The following is a 20436-nucleotide window of genomic DNA, read 5'->3' on the forward strand; positions in this document are numbered from 1 at the left end:
TTTTGATTTTCCTCCCTCCTCACCCGATCTTAGTATTTCTTAAAAGTAGTGAACTTTTGACTAACGCTCAAAAGGAAGTTTTGCACCCATTTTGATTTTCCTCCCTCCTCACCCGATCTTAGCTGATGTGACTTTTTGTCATGGAAATACGTTAAAAACAAGGTGTATATTTATAAGACAAGGACTCTGGATGAGTTAACGCGTGCTTCTTATCGCGAAATTCGTGCTATAGCCCAGGAAAGGCTAAAGACAGTATGTCAATTTTGCACACAGATTGATGGAGAAGGGAGGAGGGTATGGAGGGCAGGATAAAGGAGGGTAAGACCAAACCCACATAAAATTGGGAAAACGTACAGCAGTAGAAGTTGGTTATTAATACCCAGATGGGTGACCACTAGTACACTGTGGAACTGAAGAGGTATCAAGTATGTTTTTCTTATCAAGCTCTTATTAAAAAGGAAATAAATCCTGTGACTAATTGACAATAATTAATTCTCTTCTTTCTTTGTTCTTATGTTCAGAGTCCAGGCAGTGATTTGGGCACATTTCCAGACACAGAGGAACTATTCACTGTAAGTGAACTAAACATAAATTGAAAAGAAAGAAATGATTTTTAAATTAAATAATGATGTACAAGTTACAAGACTGACAGGTATACCAAACTGCTGAATAGCAACCCAAGGGCAAGGATAACCAAAATGATGAGCAACAGATATAGCAGAGTATTTTTAGGTACTAACCAACCAAAAAAAAAGTACAAGTTGAACAATCAAGTTGTACTTACTTAGCTAATAAATAACTAAATAACATGAGATGCAAAATGAATCTAAGTAACAAGGGACATGATTGAGTGAATAATTTCATTATAATTATTTTTATTTTCTTCCTTTTCTTCATCATTCTCTTCCTTTTTTCTTCTTTTTCTTCCTCCTCCTCTTCCTCTGCCTCCTCCGCTTCCTCTTCTTCCTCCTCCTCCTTCTCCTCCTCCTCTTCCTCCTCCTCCTCTTCTTTCTCCTCCTCCTCTTCTTCCTCCTCCTCCTCCTCCTCCTGTTATTCTTCATCATCCTCTTCTCTTTAATCTTTTTTTTTTATCTTCTTGTTTCTTATCTGTGTAAACCATTATGTAAGTAAGTGGTGATTTCTTATCAACCCACGTACAAATATATGGTGAGACAATTGTCAAGCAAAAAAAGACCATTTTTATCAGCATCTTGGACGTTTTATTGCAAAGGTTCGAACAGTTGTGAATTACCATTGACAGCAGTGCTTGGCTCCTCCATTCTCTACAGTTTGTAGTCCGAAAGTTTTTTTCAAAATGAATCCATGTGGAAGCGTGCATAGTGGTCTAGGACTAGGATCTAAGGTGTTTGATTTAAGCTATCAGTGTTTCAGAGAGATTAGACTTGACTCTAGGGGTTTAACATACCCTTGAACATCAGAGGGGGCTTTTGTGACGGGGTCATTACCCTTCGCTTGGTGTCATGCTACCTATCACAATCAGTAACCTCACCCAGCCTGAGTGGAGCCAGGAAAAGCCAAATTATTTATGATTTAGAATGATTCATCTGATCAGTTTTAGTTTTAACTGTAAATAAAACATTGTGTTTTTTTTTTACCTAGGTAGGTACTTACCAGCTACCAGACTAGTTTTACTATGTACATACAACATTGGTTAACTGCAGTAATAATTTTGGAACTGGTGAATTCAATGTGCTTTCACCACTGATTTTAAGAGAGAAGAGAATTTAGTCACTTACTTGCCCAATAAGGTTGAGGAAGACTTGAGAAAAAAGGGATGGAGAAGGTAGGAAGGTATGGAGGGCAGGAAGACCAAACCCACATAAAATTGGGAAAACGTACAGCAGAAGAAGTTGGTTATTAATACCCAGATGGGTGACCACTAGTACACTGTGGAACTGAAGAGGTATCAAGTATGTTTTTCTTATCAAGCTCTTAGGAGGGTATGGAGGGCAGGAAGACCAAACCCACATAAAATTGGGAAAACGTACAGCAGAAGAAGTTGGTTAATATCCAGATGGGTGACCACTACTAGTACACTATGGAACTGAAGAGGTATCAAGTATGTTTTTCTTATCAAGAACTCATTAAAAAGGAAATAAATCCTGTGACTAATTGACAATAATGAATTCCCTTCTTTCTTTGTTCTTATGTTCAGAGTCCAGGCAGTGATTTGGGCACATTTCCTGACACAGAGGAACTATTTACTGTAAGTGAACTAAACATAAATTGAAAAGAAAGAAATTTAATTTTTTAAATTAAATAATGATGTACAAGTTACAAGACTAATAGGTATACTGAATTACTGAACTGCTGGATAGCAACCCAAGGGCAAGGATAACCAAAATGATGAGCAATAGATATAGCAGAGTATTTGTAGGTACCTACTACTTAACCTACCAAAAAATGTACAAGTTGAACAATCAAGTTGTACTTACTTACTTACTTACTTAGCTAATAAATAAGATGAGATGCAAAATGAATCTAACAAGGGACATGATTGAGTGAATAATAAAATAATTTCATTATAATTATTTTTGTTTTCTTCCTTTTCTTCACCATTCTCTTCCTTTTTCTTCTTTCTCTTCCTCCTCCTTCTCCTCCTCTTCCTCTTCCTCCTCCTCCTCCTCCTCCTCCTACTCTTCCTCCTCCTTCTCCTCCTCCTTCTCCTCCTCTTCCTCGTCCTCCTTCTCCTCCTCCTCTTCCTTCTCCTTCTTCTCCTCCTGTTCCTCCTCCTCATTCTCCTTCTCCTCCTCTTCCTGTTATTCTTCATCGTCCTCTTCTCTTTAATCTTTTTTTTTATCTTCTTATTTCTTATCTGTGTAAACCATTATGTACTTAAGGGGTGATTTCTTATCAACTTACGTACAAATATATGGTGAGACAATTGTCAAGCAAAAAAAGACCATTTTAATCAGCATCTTGGACATTTTATTGCAAAGGTTCGAACAGTTGTGAATTACCAGTGACAGCAGTGCTTGGAGGAGCCATTCTCTACAGTTTGTAGTCCGAAAGTTTTTTTCAAAATGAATCCATGTGGAAGCGTGCATAGTGGTCTAGGACTAGGATCTAAGGTTGATATTTTTTTTCTTAAATTTTTGCTTTCTAATGCAATAATTTATAATATTATTTTGAAAGTGCGAAGTTAAAAGTACCTAGTTATTGTAGGAAACCCATGCATGAAGTACCTACGTACAGTTTATTGCATGACTTAAATAAAAATATTCATAGATAGGAGTATAGGACATTATTAACAGATTTTAAAACACTTTAATATTATATTCTAAAACTAAAAAAGTTTGAAACTTGAACTTTTTTTTAGAGAGAGAGAGGGAGGGAGGGAGAGGGAGGGGGGGTGATCTGTAAACACAGAGCTCTTATCGTCCCGAAACCGCACCGCGGAGGAAAGTAAGACAGGACAGGAGAAAAAAAGTCAGCTGATTTCTTCTTCTTACCTATTGATAAAGGAAAATCAAATCCGCGACCGCGACTTACTTACAAGTCAAAAAAAAAAATCCAACTTCACCAAACAGATAAGGTTCGTTTTCGGAATGGCTGGCTTTTCCTATCCTGTCTTCGCTTTCGGAACGATAAGACATCAGCAGCTACAGTTCCCTCTATCAGACCTCTTGGAAAAAATCCAATTTGATTTTTCTCCCAGCTTGATGGGTAGCGCGTCTGCCTCGTAAACGCTAGGCCGCGGGTTCGATTTCCGCCCGGCGCGGATTTTAACGGATGAAGTTCGTTCTCGGAACGGCTGGCTTTCTCCTATTCTGCCGTCTTTCTGTCTTAGAATTCGGGACGATAAAACCTTAGCAGTTACAGTTCCCTCTATCAAACCTGTTCAAAGAAGAAAAAAAAGTTACTGAATTGTCCTCACGAGGCTGTGTGCAGTGTGCACCCCGAACTCCAAGCACAGAGCCGAAAAAACTCTAGTTAGCTTGATGAGTAGCGCGTCTGCCTTGTAAGCGCTAGGCCGCGGGTTCGATTTCCGCCCGGGGCGGTTTTTATCTTGAACGGATGATGTTCGTTCTCGCTTTCTTCTGTCTTCCTTCTCTCTTAGATTTCGGGATGATAAAACCTCAGCAGTTACAGTTCCCTTTATCGAACCTCTTCATAAAAAAGTTACTCAATTGTCCCTACGAGGCTGAGTGCACAGAGCCGAAAAACGAACTCCAAGCACAGAGCCGAAAAAAACTTCGAACCCGGGACCTCCGGCGTGCAAGCCTAGTGTGATACCCACTCAGCCACGAAGGTTTCTTGTAATCTTTTATTTTATTTTCCAGGATGGACCAGAGAAGAGCCGCACGGGGTTTTACTTCGCCAGTTTCAATTATGTGAACTCGATCCTGGGCTCAGGAGTGATAGGTAAGTGGACTCGAGTTTCGCCTACTTTGCAGTCTTTTCTCGAGGAAAACGGATGAGAGTCAACAATTAAGTAGGTATCCAAAAGAACATAACGGTAAGCAATAATATGAATACATAGGATTTTCCAATTTAGTCCTCAGGACGGCATCATGCGACGCTTAAACATGTTGACTCTTTTCCACCAATAAAGTTGTTTATCTAGTCAAGTAAAGACCTACATATATTTTTCTTATTTAGTATTAATTAGTACTTGACTACTTGACATGGTATGCCGTTTCCAAAGTTTAATATATATAGGATGTAGGGTGTCTAATATGAACCTAACCGATAATCGAGGTAAGTGAACACTCATTAGGGCGTATCCACACCATTCCACCGACCTTATCACTTGGGGCTTATCTGAGTCATCCGATGTCAGAATGAATGGGGCCCTTTGTTTGTGATCCTTATGCATTTATCACGTGACACGGAATAACAGTAACGTCACGTGAACGGGAAAAGATTTGGGGAAAAAATATGGGAGCTAACCCCCATTAAAGTTTTCCCAATACGTGTTTCCTGAATGGAAATCCTTTTTTTTTTTTTCTTTTTTTTAGGATGAGGAGTATTTCACCGCCGTTTTTATTTCGTAGCATTGAAATAAATGCTACTTTAGACTCGTGTGATCTGCGTCGTTGCATGTCCGTCCCGAAGTATGCCTCTCATCAGATGGGTGATAAGAGACACAATACTTCCCATTTAGGTGCTGGGTCAACACGAGAACACCAGAAAGTAACCCGTTGAAATATTTACAATAGAAAACCGAATACAATTTTTTGTCGATGTTTTTTTGTTTTCTGCATGGTAAGCAAGTTCGTTACCACTGGACCAACCGTGCCCCTGAAATAGCTAAAGTTTGTGTCGACTGAGGAGGAAACAGCTCAGGCCAATGGCAATTAATTAGTGTATGAGTAAACTTCATGTGTAAATGAGGAAATCCCTAAATATTTTAAACTTGTACCTGGTAGCATTAGATCAGCACCTCCTCTGATAAACTTCAACACTTCATCATGAGTTGTAAATGCCGGTAAAATGTCTGGCTCAATCCAACTTAAATAAACACATGGGTAACAGATGTTTTTATATTCAAACATCATGAGAGAACCCTAGTCAAGTTAAGCTCTCAGTGTATGAGTAAACTTCATGTGTAAATGAGGAAATCCCTGAATATTTTAAACTTGTACCTGGTAGCATTAGATCAGCACCTCCTCTGATAAACTTCAACACTTCGTCATGAGTTGTAAATGCCGGTAAAATGTCTGGCTCAATCCAACTTAAATAAACACATGGGTAACAGATGTTTTTATATTCAAACATCATAGGTAACTTGTAAGCCATGTAAACAATCACAATCTCTTCTGAGTGAGTTTCTATTTTAAGACTGTAGATTTCTTTACAGAAGATTTTGTCGAGTTTTTCCTCGGTGAGAGCAGGAAACTGAGACAGGATTAGTGTTCTGATACGTTTGCGTTCAGAACTACGAAGTAGAACATTTGATTTAGTTTTGAATGGCTTGTGGAATAACATGGTGATCTGAAAATAAAGAAATGTAAACATTTATTGGGAAACTATTTTTTTTTTATGGCTTTCTTATCAGGCAAAGTCTTTCTGAAGGAACTCTTCAATGTGCCAACATTGTTGGCACTGATTTTCCTTTCACTGTGAGCCTGATATTTCAACAGAGATGTCTTGAATGTTCCTAGACTTTGTGAGTCCCGTATCTTCCAATGAGAATTTCATAGCCTAAAAGCAGATAGGTATGTGATAAGAGTTATCATACACCTGAACCCAGGGCCTCAGAAATTCCAGGAGAGGAAGAGTACAAATTCTTCCCCTAAGCACCCCTATTAACTGGATTTCTCCATTTCCACTAGGTATTTTGGTACCCAAAAACCATTTTCTGTTTGTTGGGCAATGTGGTCTTTGTCATGATACCACTCTTACCTAAATCCTGAATTTGTCCGAGTTACCTATGTCCAATATTTTACTTACCTGTGTATCAGGCAAAGTCCTTCTGAAGGAACTCTTCAATGTGCCAACATTGTTGGCACTGATTTTTCTTTCACTCTGAGCCTGATATTTCAACAGAGATGTCTTGAATGTTCCTAGACTTTGTGAGTCCCGTATCTTCCGATGAGAATTTCATAGCCTAAAAGCAGATAGGTACATGATAAGAGTTATCATACACCTGAACCCAGGGCCTTAGAAATTCCAGGAGGAGAAGAAGAGTACAAATTCTTCCCCCAAGCACCGCTATTAACTGGATTTCTCCATTTCCACTAGGTATTTTGGTACCCAAAAACCATTTTCTGTTTGATGGGCAATGTGGTCTTTGTCATGAAGGAAGAGTACAAATTCTTCCCCCAAGCACCCCTATTAACTGGATTTCTCCATTTCCACTAGGTATTTTGGTACCCAAAAACCATTTTCTGTTTGATGGGCAATGTGGTCTTTGTCATGATACCACTCTTACCTAAATCCTGAATTTGTCCGAGTTACCTATGTCCAATATTTTACTTACCTGTGGTTAATTGGTTGTACTTATCTGGAATAAGTAAATGGTTCATAAATTGAACCAAATCTAAATTTTCCGGGATGAAGTGATCAAGTGATAAAATTTGGGTTTCACAAGTTTTGAAATGAAGACAACAGAAACAGACAACAAAAGGGGTATTTTATTTATGTGAAATGGAAATTTTTCCTAATCCAAAATATTCCACTGTGGTCACTTTTTTTATGTCTTTTCTCGAGGAAAACGGATGAGAGTCAACAATTAAGTATCAAAAAAAAAAAACGTATTAATTATGTATTGTACCATGTTAAACCCATAAAATACACGAGACCTTGTTTAGACTGCTGGGGTAAAGGGACTTTTTAGTCTCATTCGAGCAGGATAAACAAGGTATATTCTATTCAAAAACGGTAAGCATTAATTTCATTACATAGCATTTTCCAGCATTTTCCAATTTAGTCCTCAGGATGGCATCATGCGATGCTTAAACATGTTGACTCTTTTCCACCAATAAAGTTGTTTATCTAGTCAAGTAAAGACCTACATATATTTTTCTTATTTAGTATTAATTAGTACTTGACGTGGTATCCCGTTTCCAACGTTTAATATATATATAGGATGCAGGGTGTCTAATATGAACCTAACCAATAATCGAGGTAAGTGAACACTCATTAGGGCGTATCCACACCATTCCACCGACCTTATCACTTGGGGCTTATCTGAGTCATCCGATGTTTAGAGGAGGAGATTGAGGAGAACTATCGATAGCACTATCGATAACTATCGATAGTTTTGACTATCGAACGCTATCGATAGTTGAGGCTTGACGGTTTCACAAATTCACAATTCACCGTTTCACAAGATCACAAGTTTTGAAATGAAGACAACAGACAACAAAGGAACGAAGAGGCGAACATGAAACACACAGTGTAAACTGTTCTTAAAGATGTAGGCTGTGTTCAGGTAAACCAATAGGAAGAGAGAATGAAAATGTTAACAAATGATTTCATTTGTTGATCATTTCTTGATCGCCGCGATCACATGAAAAAAATCGCTTTTTGAAAAGGGAAGAAAGGGGAAGGTGGCTAACTTCTCAAAAAATCAATAAACCAAAATTTGAAATTTGATTAGTGTTTTTGTGATTAGGTAACAGGGGCTTTATTGATTTGATTATTAATTAATATTACTAAGCTATATTATTATAGATTTGTAAGTTTCAATTATATATGCTACATGACCAGTGTTTGAGTGTTTGCACCTTTGATTTTTATTAATGTAAACCTTTGTGAGAACTGTCCACGAATCAAAATGCAGGGAAACAGACCTGTTGGAGTCAATGAAAACTCACAGTAGAAAACCGAATACAATTTTTTGTCGATGTTTTTTGTTTTCTAGCATGGTGTGGTAAGCAAGCTCGTTACGTTGAAATAGCTAAAGTTTGTGTCGACTGAGGAGGAAAGAGCTTAGGCCAATGGCAATTAATTCATTCATAGATCTTCTTTCTTCTTGCGATACTTTATTACTGTCCCATTCGAGTTTTAAGTTTCAAGTGGAATGATCTTCTTCAACTTTCATTATTACGATTATGATTTTATTATTAATTATTATGACTGTCTCCTTAATCCCCCACAGGGATCCCCTATGCTCTGAGCAAGGCTGGGCAATGGCAATTAATTCATTCATAGATCTTCTTTCTTCTTGCGATACTTTATTATTGTCCCATTCGAGTTTTAAGTTTCAAGTGGAATGATCTTCTTCAACTTTTATTATTACGATTATGATTTTATTATTAATTATTATGACTGTCTCCTTAATCCCCCACAGGGATCCCCTATGCTCTGAGCAAGGCTGGTTTCGGTCTCGGCTTATTTCTTCTCCTGGTGGTTGCCGTGGTAACCGACTACTCACTCATACTGATGGTACGCAGTGGACATCTGAGTGGCACCTACTCCTACCAGGGGATCATGGAGGCATCGTTTGGATACCCGGGTTATGTGGTCCTGTCCCTGATGCAATTTGTGTATCCTTTTATTGGTAAGATTGGGCGTTAACATTGGGCTAACGGTTTGATAAAACGACTTGATCTTCTTTTTCTTTGTCTTCTACCGTGTACGGCGTTTTTCGTCAGCCTCTCAATCAGCCCTAGGGTGATTGCTTTGGGCTGACATTTGGTTTTGGCTACAAATTTTACGATTCTTCTTTTTGTCTTCTCCCGTGTACGGCGTTTTTCGTCAGCCTCTCAATCAGCCCTAGGGTGATTGCTTTGGGCTGACATTTGGTTTTGGCTACAAATGTCTTATTTTTCTTCTCCCGTGTACGGCGTTTTTCGTCAGCCTCTCAATCAGCCCTAGGGTGATTGCTTTGGGCTGACATTTGGTTTTGGCTACAAATTTTACGAGTGGATGCCCTTCGCACTCAACCTTTGCTATTTCTTTAGCAAGGGAAATTCAGAATGGTGTACTCCCTGTTTGAAGTCCCTCAGCTAGACTAAGCTGTCTAGTCCCTGTTTAACGTCCCTCAGCCATCTTAAGTAATTCATTGTAAATCGTAGGTGTTTTTTTTTTTTTACTTTTGTTTCAAAAGGTCACTTTTGATTCTAATGACTTTTTTCGTGTTCTCCTCAGCTATGGTCAGCTACAACATCGTGGTAGGCGACACCATCACCAAGGTGTCCGTGCGTCTCTTCTCCCTCAAAGCCACCTCCCTGTTTGCCCGGCGGGATTTCGTCGTGGGCTTAGCCACCCTGTTTATCACAATCCCGCTGTGTCTGTTTCGGGATCTAGCTAAGCTAGCCCGCTGGTCCCTGGCTAGTCTGGTGCTGGTACTGTTCATACTGATGTGCATTTTGATCCGACTGGGCACCATAGAGGAAACAGTGTACGTATTTTTTAATGATGATTGTTCAATCTGATGTGCATTTTGATCCGACTGGGCACCATAGAGGAAACAGTGTACGTATTTTTTTTTAATGATTGTTCAAATTTGTCTATTAGAATTAGGGGATACAAGGCTTACAATAACAAGGAAGTTCCTGGGGCATCCAGTGTGAAATCTCACATTAGATGTCCCATTACCAAGCTAACATAACATTTTAAAATGGGACTGTTAGAATTAGGGGATACAAGGCTGACAATAACAAGGAAGTTCCTGGGGCATCCAGTGTGAAATCTCACATTAGATCTCCCATTACGAAGCTAACATTTTTAAATTGGGACTACTTGCTATTAATATTACTGGGTAAGTACACATAATATATGGTAGGTATATTAGGAGGGGGAAAAGGTGGCTTCAAAAACCTCCTGTACGTATCATGTGATGTGAATTACCGAGAAATCGATTATTTTCACTGTCGATATGGGACTACTTGCTATTAATATTACTGCTCAAGTACACATAATATATGGTAGGTATATTAGGAGTAGGAAAAGGTGGCTTCAAAAACCTCCTGTACGTATCGTGTGATGTGAATTACCGAGAAATCGATTATTTTCACTGTCGATTATTACAATAAGCGATTTCATACATCACCAATCATGTTATCTGGTGCTGGTACTGTTCATACTGCTGTGTATTTTGATCCGACTGAGCACCATAGAGGAAGCAGTGTACGTATTAATTATCGATAAATCGATATTTTCCTCATTTGATTCCAGTCCTGAAACTGAAGATGCTTGGGCATTTGCTGACACCGGAATGGTTCCTGCTATTTACTTTTGTTTCAAAAGGTCACTTTTGATTCTAATGACTTTTTTTTTCGTGTTCTCCTCAGCTATGGTCAGCTACAACATCGTGGTAGGCGACACCATCACCAAGGTGTCCGTGCGTCTCTTCTCCCTCAAAGCCACCTCCCTGTTTGCCCGGCGGGATTTCGTCGTGGGCTTAGCCACCCTGTTTATCACAATCCCGCTGTGTCTGTTTCGGGATCTAGCTAAGCTAGCCCGCTGGTCCCTGGCTAGTCTGGTGCTGGTACCGGGATCTGGCCAAGCTAGCCCGCTGGTCCCTGGCTAGTCTGGTCCTGGTACTGTTCATACTGATGTGCATTTTGATCCGACTGGGCACCATAGAGGAAACAGTGTACGTATTTTTTAATGATTGTTCAAATTTATCTATTGGAATTTGGGGATACAAGACTTACTATAACAAGGAAGTTCCTGGGGCATCCAGTGTGAAATCTCACATTAGATGTCCCATTACCAAGCTAACATAACATTTTAAATCGGGACTACTTGCTATTAATATAACTGCTCAAGTACACATAATATATGGTAGGTATTTTAGGAGGGGGAAAAGGTGGCTTCAAAAACCTCCTGTACGTATCATGTGATGTGAATTACCGAGAAATCGATTATTTTCACTGTCGATTATTACAATAACCGATTTCATACATCACGAATCATGTTATCTGGTGCTGGTACTGTTCATACTGCTGTGTATTTTGATCAGACTGGGCACCATAGAGGAAGCAGTGTACGACGTACGTACGAGTATTAACTATCGATAAATCGATATTTTCCTCATTTGATTCCAGTCCTGAAACTGAAGATGCTTGGGCATTTGCTGACACCGGAATGGCACTGTCGATTATTACAATAAGCGATTTCATACATCGCCAATCATGTTATCTGGTGCTGGTACTGTTCATACTGCTGTGTATTTTGATCAGACTGGGCACCATAGAGGAAGCAGTGTACGACGTACGTACGAGTATTAACTATCGATAAATCGATATTTTCCTCATTTGATTCCAGTCCTGAAACTGAAGATGCTTGGGCATTTGCTGACACCGGAATGGTTCCTGCTATTGGTATCATGGCATTTGGTAAGAACCTCATATTAAGCCTCCGAGTACACATATTTGTATCGCAACAGTTGTGTGAATGTTGCGAAACAAATGTTTTCACCATTTTCCAACCTTCAAGATAGAACCTAGTAATTGGATACATAGGTGACGCTAAAACCGGTCTTAAATTATCAATTGAAGTGTTTATCTAAAACTCTCTCGCTTTGAGTTCATAGGTCGTCGCGACAAATTTCAAGATCAGAGCTCATTTGTGTGAGAAAATGTAAAAAAATACCCAAAAACCAGTTTTTTTTTTCTTTTTGGTTTTCTGGACAAAATTTGCGCCACCTTTTTAGTGTTCCTGGTAAAAAAAACATTTAATTTGATATATAGGTCGACCAGGTTTGGATAAGTCCTTCTATGGGGACAGACAGAGTGACAGACGACAACGAAGCGAATACAATAGCCCGTCCAATATACCTTTTTTTATTACTATCGTAATAATAAAGGAAGGACGGGCTAAAAACACAAAAAAATATTTCAGAACGAATAGTCGACGGCCGACTTGTTCATTTACCTACTCCATTTGTAATATACATGTTCCCCGTTAGACTGCAGGGGTAAAGGAACTTTTCAGTCCTATCCCAACAGGATGAACACAGTATATTCTATTCTTTTTCAGCATTCATGTGTCATCACAACGTATTCCTCCTGTATGAGTCTATCGAGGGTGCATCTCAATTCTACTCCATTTGTAATATACATATGTTCCCCGTCAGACTGCTGGGGTAAAGGAACTTTTCAGTCCTATCCCAACAGGATAAACAAAGTATATTCCATTCTTTTTCAGCATTCATGTGTCATCACAACGTATTCCTCCTGTATGAGTCTATCGAGGGTGCATCTCAATTTGTGTGGGATAAACTAACTCACATTTCTGTAGCCGTGGCGTTCGTCGTGTCCCTTCTGTTCGGAATTGCCGGCTATGCTACGTTTACTGGTAACGTACAAGGTGAGTTTGAGTCATTAAGGCAGTACATGTACATACCATCTGGTTATCTGAAGTCATTGAGTGAAGAAAATGAGTTCTAATTGGGGGATATTTAAAGAGACCTTTGGTAGTTTTTTCGGTGTTATCCTTATATAAACGCCACGAGACGCTATCTTTGATGGCAAAAACTGCCAATGTAAAAACTACAAGCCCTACCACGCGCCACCTAGTTTTAACTTGTTAAACTAAACCCTGTAAGTACATATTTTCCTAATAATAATAGTGCTTATTTATACTGCTCGCATAGGACTGAAAAGTCCCTTTACCCCAGCAGTAGGCTACTACTATTATTGTGGTCAAATTCTCAAATTATATTGAGGATAAATTTCAATACCTCGGGCGGGATTGAACCCACGCCCTCCTGTTTACCAGGCGAGCGCCTTGACCACTACACCACCGAGGCAGGTTTCATCCTTATATAAACGCCACGAGACGCTATCTTTGATGGTAAAAACTGCCAATGTAAAAACTACAAGCCCTACCACGCGCCACCTAGTTTTAACTTGTTAAACTAAACCCTGTAAGTACATATTTTCCTTCAAAGGAGGAAAAATTATGGATAACCCAACTAAACTTCGCCAGAGGTGGATTTTATTCTACACAGATAATGTTCGTTCGCGGAACGGCTGGCTTTCTCCCATCCTATAAAACTTGAGCTTATACGAATCTACGTAACCATAGGAAAAAGAGGGAAAACGAGCTTCAGAAGAGAAGAAATAGAATAGAATAGAATATACCCTGCTTATACTGCCAGAATGAGACTGAAAAGTCCCTTTACTCCCGCAGTCTAAACAAGGTTTTGTGTATTTAGTACAATAATGTTAAAATTGGAATACAAATTTGTAAAAAGACCCTTGCTTGAAGAAATACAACTTTTTTTTACTTTCTTCTGCTCTTCAGGTGATCTCCTGGAGAACTACTGCTGGTACGACGACCTGATGAACCTGGCGCGTCTGGCCTTCTCCTTCAAAAGTAACATGTCCCTCCATCAGCTTTTGTCATCTATCTATTTATCGAATTAATTCCATGTAGGAATTAACTTCCTATTTATTCTATGTATTTTTCTAAGCTCTTTTTTCGCTTTCCATTACTCTTCTCCAATGGGAAGAATTTCTGTAGGCTCAATTCCAATGAGGCAACATGAAGGATGCTGCAGTGAACCATGCTTCAAGGCAACATATACGAATTAATTCCATGTAGGAATTAACTTCCTATTTATTCTATGTATTTTTCTACGCTCTTTTTTCGCTTTCCATTACTTGTCTCCAATGGGAAGAATTTCTGTAGGCTCAATTCCAATGAGGCAACATGAAGGATGCTGCAGTGAACCATGCTTCAAGGCAACATATAGGGTGTTGTTATTGTTGTAGCGGCTTTAGCTTTCGCCGAATGGTGATGGCAGAGTAAAGAAAAGATATCTTCTTGTATCAGCCATACACCGGTGTGATGGTCTCTAGCCATGTTTAATTGACTCGTCCTAAACCGCAGTCAGCCATCGTGAGTTGTTAACCGGCCGTCGATCGATGTCGACTGAACCATCCACACTGCCTCGATAACATAGATTCATCCATGCAATTGTATATTTGTACAAAATAAAATTGAATTGAATTGAATAATATATGAAGTCAATCTTTGAAAAATTTTGCATGGTGCCTCATCTTGACCGTCGATTAAGATGGTTTTAAAGCATGTTTCAGTGCAACATCCTTGCCTCACTTTATTATTTTGAGCCTTAATAAATTCTATTGGCTGGGCTTATCACAGATTATATTATTGTGGATTATTTTATTATTATAGATTTAGTTTTAGTTTAGTCTTAACATTGTACCACATGCAATTGTATATTTGTACAAAATAAAATTGAATTGAATTGAATAATATATGAAGTCAATCTTTGAAAAATTTTGCATGGTGCCTCATCTTGACCGTCGATTAAGATGGTTTTAAAGCATGTTTCAGTGCAACATCCTTGCCTCACTTTATTATTTTGAGCCTTAATAAATTCTATTCCTATGCATTTTATTTCCCACTTACCTAACTAAAGGTAATTGGGAAAGGTTTTAATTCAACCGGGCGGTCGACTATGTTCGACACACCTTTATCAAATGTCAAATTCTTTTGTGGATATCACAACATTATTAAGTGCCTCCTTTGCAATCAATTTTCATAATCTTTTTACACTGGTAATGCCGCCACTGGTCGCGCTACAAATTCTATTCCTATGCATTTTATTTCCCACTTACCTAACTAAAGGTAATTGGGAAAGGTTTTAATTCAACTGGTGTCCAAATTTACTGTTGTGCCAAACTGTGTAACCAAAATTGTTTTATCTTTTAGTTTCGTTGATATTTTAACGCATTAAAAGTGTAAAATCTTTAAGTCTTAAATATCAAATAATAGTAATAATAATCGGTCAAATCAGCTGATCAAGCGAGTGTGCCATCGTGAAATCAGTTGAGTTGACATAACCTAACCGTTAAAAAAAAAAGTTAGATCCTTTACATCTCTTTTTTTCTCTCTTTTTAATAATAATAAAAACAGACATTTAGCTCTATGATTATTATGACTATTAAAAAATATAATAATACTAGAAAAAATATATTTATCTTTTAGTAGAGAGTATTAGCAGCATTAAATCTTCAGCAAACGAAGACCAAGAAAATGCTACAACTATCTAAAGCTCCAATATTACTAATAACTATTCTTGTTTATTTCTTTATAATATTAATAAATTATTTTTATCTCGCAAATTGTTACAATTGATATTTTTAACGTCTTTACATTTCATATTTTTTTAATATTTAAATCCAATTTAAATTTTTAATCATTATTAAAATTTAGCCATAATTTTAATCATAATTAAAATTTAGTTTTTTAAGGTCATAATTAATAATACTCATTACGGGGTTTTTGTGTTTAAGAATTTAAATTGTCAACCTTTGTGTTAAAAAAAGGAATATATCGTTTTCTTGTAATTCCAAATCTGTGATTTATTCAAACGTTGTAGTTTTTTTGTTTAAGTTGTTTGTTTTTTTAAGTGTTAGACCTTAAAATTTTAATTTTTTATATACAGGGTGTTAGGATGTGTTCTGACGAGGCAAAATAAAGGAGGAATATATCGTTTTCTTGTAATTCCAAATCTGTGATTTATTCAAACGTTGTAGTTTTTTTGTTTAAATTGTTTGTTTTTTTAAGTGTTAGACCTTAAAATTTTAATTTTTTATATACAGGGTGTTAGGATGTGTTCTGACGAGGCAAAATAAAGGAAACACTTATGAGTACCTTGTTTATACTGATTACTGAATGAGACTGAAAAGTCCATTCCATTAGTCCAAATAATGAATATCTAGACTGTCTAGAGACTGACATCCGTTGGTGTACCTCTACATACATAGGTATGATTTTTATAAGTTGTCAAATAGGTACTTTTGACTATTTTATTTTTCTATTTTAAAATAATCGGTTTTCTCTTTTAATTTTCCTATTATTTTTCAAAAATAATAAAAGAAAAAGGTATCTACGTATATGGTCTACTATGTACTCAGATGTATTCTATTATGTTGCTATGCAATTCGTCTCGGAATACTGAGAAGTCCAACCTGATATGTACCCTACCTACCTACCTACCTATTTACCTGCATAAATAAAGCCAAAAATATCAGATAGAATTTGATGCAGCAACTTTTTTTTTAACGAAAATACTTTTTTCAAGGTACTCATTTAATGTAATGTTTCTCTATGGATTTAAAGTAGGTACTTTTTTTTAAATTAATTTTAAATAAAATACTGATTAGTTGTTAACATTGAACAATCCTTACTACTTATATCACAATTATAAATAATTTATATTACTTTGTGTTTTATTTTTTTTAAGAACTCCTTGTAATTTTTAAATAATAAATGTCCTTTTCTATTTTTTAAATTTCTTTTTTGTTTGCTTCAAACAGATGACTGTGTTTTGATTTCGATCTTATGCCAGTAATTGATTTAGGACTTTTTAATGCCAGTCTTTTATTTGGGCAGAGCCAGCCTAGTTAGCTTGGATGATAGCGCGTCTGCCTTGTAAGCGCTAGGTCGCGGGTTCGATTCCCGTTCGGGTCGGATTTTATCCTAAACAGATAAGGAACAACTGGCTTTCTCCTATCCATTCTTTCTTCTCTTTCTGGACGATAAGACCTTACCACTCTTACCAGTTACTATTCCCTCTGTCAAACCTCTTTTAAAAAAATGAAAAACATCCCAGTAAGGCGTAAGTAGAAAAAACCTTCGAACCCGGACCTGCCCATTCTCACTCGGTCACAGAGGCTGTCAGTATCACATCGTAACTTCCGGTCACAGGAATAAAATAAAGCGTGCGAGGAAAAAAATGCACAGAATCAATAATAGACCTCCTACACTCACGTGAAAAAGAAATAGAGACGTTTTTCTTAAGAGGCTTAATAGAGGGAATCTTAAATATCAAATAATAGTAATAATGATCGGTCAAATCAGCTGATCAAGCGAGTGTGCCATCGTGAAATCAGTTGAGTTGACATAACCTAACCGTTTGAAAAAAAAAAAAAGTTAGATCCTTTACATCTCTTTTTTTCCATCTTTTTAATAATAATAAAAACGGACATTTAGCTCTATGATTATTATTTTTTTTTTTTTTTTTACATAAACCATTTTCCCTGTTTATTCTGCTCGAATGAGACTAAAAAGTCCCTTTACCACAGCAGTCTAAACAAGGTCTGGTATATTTTATAGGTTTAAGAACATTGCAGGGGGAAAAAACAGAAGGAAGACAGGTAAGAACATAGTTAAGAACATAATAAACCGTATATCACGTCCGAAATTGCCCAAAAAGAGAAAAAATCAGCTGATTAGGTACATTACTTTTCTCCATATACTCGTATGTATATTTTATCTCCATCACCACGGACTGTCTGATAGTCGTGCTGAAGTTGAAAGTGAGTTTGCTATTCTTCGAGGAAGAAAAAAATTAAAAAGGTTTGATAGAAGGAACTGCAACTGCCAAGGTCTTATCGTCCCGAAATCGAAGAGAGAAGGAATACAGGATAGGAAAAAGCCAGCCGTTCCGAGAACGAACATTATCCTTTTAGGATAAAATCCGCCCCGGACGGGAATCGAACCCGCGGCCTAACGCTTATAAGGTAGACGCGCTACCAATCAATCTAACTAGGCTGGTCCAAATTGACTTAAAAGAACGACTAAAAAATTTGGGGGCTCATGAATCTACCTTGTGTAACCCCTCTTTTTCAATGTTGAACATATCACTGGTGGCGTACAATTCCTAATAAGAATCCTGTAGAATTGCCTTAAATTGAACTTTATCAGTATGATTATCACCACATTATGACATTACTCTGAAACCCGTGAGCCTTGTACACGCATTCAGTTTCAGCTGAATCAAATGCCTTTTTGCAGTCGATAAATGAACTATTCCTAATAAGAATCTTGTAGAATTGCCTTAAATTGAACTTTATCAATATGATTATCACCACATTACGAATTTATGACATTACTCTGAAACCCGTGAGCCTTGTACACGCATTCAGTTTCAGCTGAATCAAATGCCTTTTTGCAGTCGATAAATGAACTAAGTAATTGATTTAGGACTTTTTAATGCCAGTCTTTTATTTGGGCAGAGCCAGCCTAGCTAGCTTGGATGATAGCGCGTTCTGGACGATAAGACCTTACCACTCTTACCAGTTACTATTCCCTCTGTCAAACCTCTTTTTAAAAAAAAAATGAAAAATATCCCAGTAAGGCGTAAGTAGGAAAAACCTTCGAACCCGGACCTGCCCATTCTCACTCGGTCACAGAGGCTGTCATTATCACATCGTAACTTCCGGTCACAGGAATAAAATAAAGCGTGGGAGGAAAAAAAAAATGCACAGAATCAATAATAGACCTCCTACACTCACGTGAAAAAGAAATAGAGACGTTTTTCTTAAGAGGCTTAATAGAGGGAACTAACTGCTTATCGTCCCAAAATCAAACAGAGAAGGAAGACATGATAGGAGAAAGCCAGCCGTTCCTAGAACGAACCTTAACCGTCCAGGATAAAATCCGCCCCGGGCGAGAATCGAACCCGCGGCCTAGCGCTCACAAGGCAGACGCGCTACCAACCAAGCTCTCTCTCTCATCCTGAAGGGGCAGAAATAAGGTGCGGCCCGCGATGACGATCTTTTATTGTTTAAGGTACACCTGCCGCGATGGCGTAGTGGTCAAGACGCTCGCCTGGTAAACAGGAGGGCGTGGGTTCGATCCCAGCCGAGGCATGGAATTTTATCATTTATTTGAGATTTTGACGACATAATAATGGAGCTCTAAGGGTTAGGTGGTACAGAACGCCTCCGGCGTTAACCTCGCCTAGTGGTTACCTTCCACTCAAGAGTCTATACATAATAATGGAGCTCTAAGGGTTAGGTGGTACAGAACGCCTCCGGCGTTAACCTCGCCTAGTGGTTACCTTCCACTCAAGAGTCTATTATTAATAGTACAATGATGCGTGATCAGGAAAAGGGCGTAACGTCACTTAGTCTAATATATAAAAAAGAGAGAGAAAAAAAAAACTTCATAGACGTTTGATGATAGGGGGAACTGTAACAAAGTAGGTCTTATCGTTCCGAAAGTCGAAGAGAGAAGGACAAGATAGGAGAAAGCCAGACGTTTCAAGAGCGAACCTTATCCGTTTAGGATAACGCCCCGGGGCGCGAATCGAAACCGCGACCTAGCGCTTACAAAGCAGACGCGCTGCCCTCCGAGCTAACTTAGGCTGGCGATAGAGAGAATTGTAACAACACAACGGAGGGTTTATCGTCTCAAAATCGAAGGAGGACAGGATAGGAGAAAATGATAGGGGGAACTGTAACACAGTAGGTCTTATCGTTCCGAAAGTCGAAGAGAGAAGGACAGGATAGGAGGAAGCCAGCCGTTCCGAGAGCGAACCTTATCCGTTTAGGATAACGCCCCGGGCGCGAATCGAAACCGCGACCTAGCGCTTACAAAGCAGACGCGCCACGCTCAAAGCTAACTTAGGCTGGCGATAGAGAGAATTGTAACAACACAACGGAGGGCTTATCATATCAAAATCGAAGGAGGACAGGATAGGAGAAAGCCAGCTGTTTCGAGAAATGTACAGGATTTGTTTTCCATTTTTACTTTCTATTAGGTACGTTTAAGGAAGGCATTACACGTAAAATATTACCATGTGATATGCCGGTCTTCATCCGGGACTTAGTTTATCCATTGTTAATCAAATACTTTCATAAATTCTACTTAAGTTTAGACAGTTTACAAGTTTGCTTTCAAATCGACATTTTATTTCATAGAATATGTATTATTAAAGTAAAAAGTTAAAGTATTTTTCAGTTTTATGAATCTTCAAATAGAAAGAACACTTGAAGTATTTTTCGTCTCTTAGGTCTTTTACAGCCTTTTAAAGTGGGAAAAAATGCCCTAAAAAGAAGAAAAAAAAGAAGGATTTCTTACCGTCCCGAAAGCGAAGGGAGAAGAAGGATAGGATAGGACAAAGCCAGCCGTTCCGAGAACAAACCCTATCTCAGGGTGTCTACCAAAATGGAAAAATAAAATTCCCTGACTTTTCTCGGTTTTCCAGTCCATTTTTTTCCAAATTTCCAGTCTACTTTTTCAAGATTTTCC

The 20436-nt window shown here is 38.1% G+C and overlaps 1 protein-coding gene and 1 long non-coding RNA gene across 2 annotated transcripts; both read left to right on the forward strand.

Annotated features, from left to right (window-relative positions):
• Positions 1–1205: 1205 nt before the first annotated feature.
• LOC103508020 (putative sodium-coupled neutral amino acid transporter 11) lies at positions 1206–13790 on the forward strand. Its single transcript, XM_026822742.1, has 7 exons — positions 1206–1363; positions 4305–4386; positions 8762–8971; positions 9562–9814; positions 11686–11756; positions 12568–12729; positions 13669–13790. The coding sequence occupies exons 1-7, from the start codon at positions 1316–1318 to the stop codon at positions 13788–13790; spliced, it is 948 nt and encodes a 315-aa protein (XP_026678543.1). The 5' UTR covers positions 1206–1315.
• Positions 13791–14548: 758 nt separating this feature from the next.
• On the forward strand, positions 14549–15843 carry LOC113466924. Its single transcript, XR_003391173.1, has 2 exons — positions 14549–14812; positions 15022–15843. It is a non-coding gene; the product is annotated as an uncharacterized LOC113466924 (long non-coding RNA).
• The last annotated feature ends 4593 nt before the right edge of the window (positions 15844–20436 follow it).

The sequence above is a fragment of the Diaphorina citri genome, unplaced genomic scaffold (genome assembly GCF_000475195.1).
Source record: "Diaphorina citri unplaced genomic scaffold, Diaci psyllid genome assembly version 1.1 scaffold360, whole genome shotgun sequence".
NCBI classification, from domain to species: domain Eukaryota; kingdom Metazoa; phylum Arthropoda; class Insecta; order Hemiptera; family Psyllidae; genus Diaphorina; species Diaphorina citri.

Bases quoted from the DNA above. Each gene is read 5' to 3' on its own strand.
- LOC103508020 (XM_026822742.1), top strand. From the start codon at position 1,316: ATGAATCCATGTGGAAGCGTGCATAGTGGTCTAGGACTAGGATCTAAG. The intron at 4,387-8,761 runs GTAAGTGGACTC...AATCCCCCACAG, and splicing joins CCTGGGCTCAGGAGTGATAG to GGATCCCCTATGCTCTGAGC. The intron at 12,730-13,668 runs GTGAGTTTGAGT...TCTGCTCTTCAG, and splicing joins GTTTACTGGTAACGTACAAG to GTGATCTCCTGGAGAACTAC.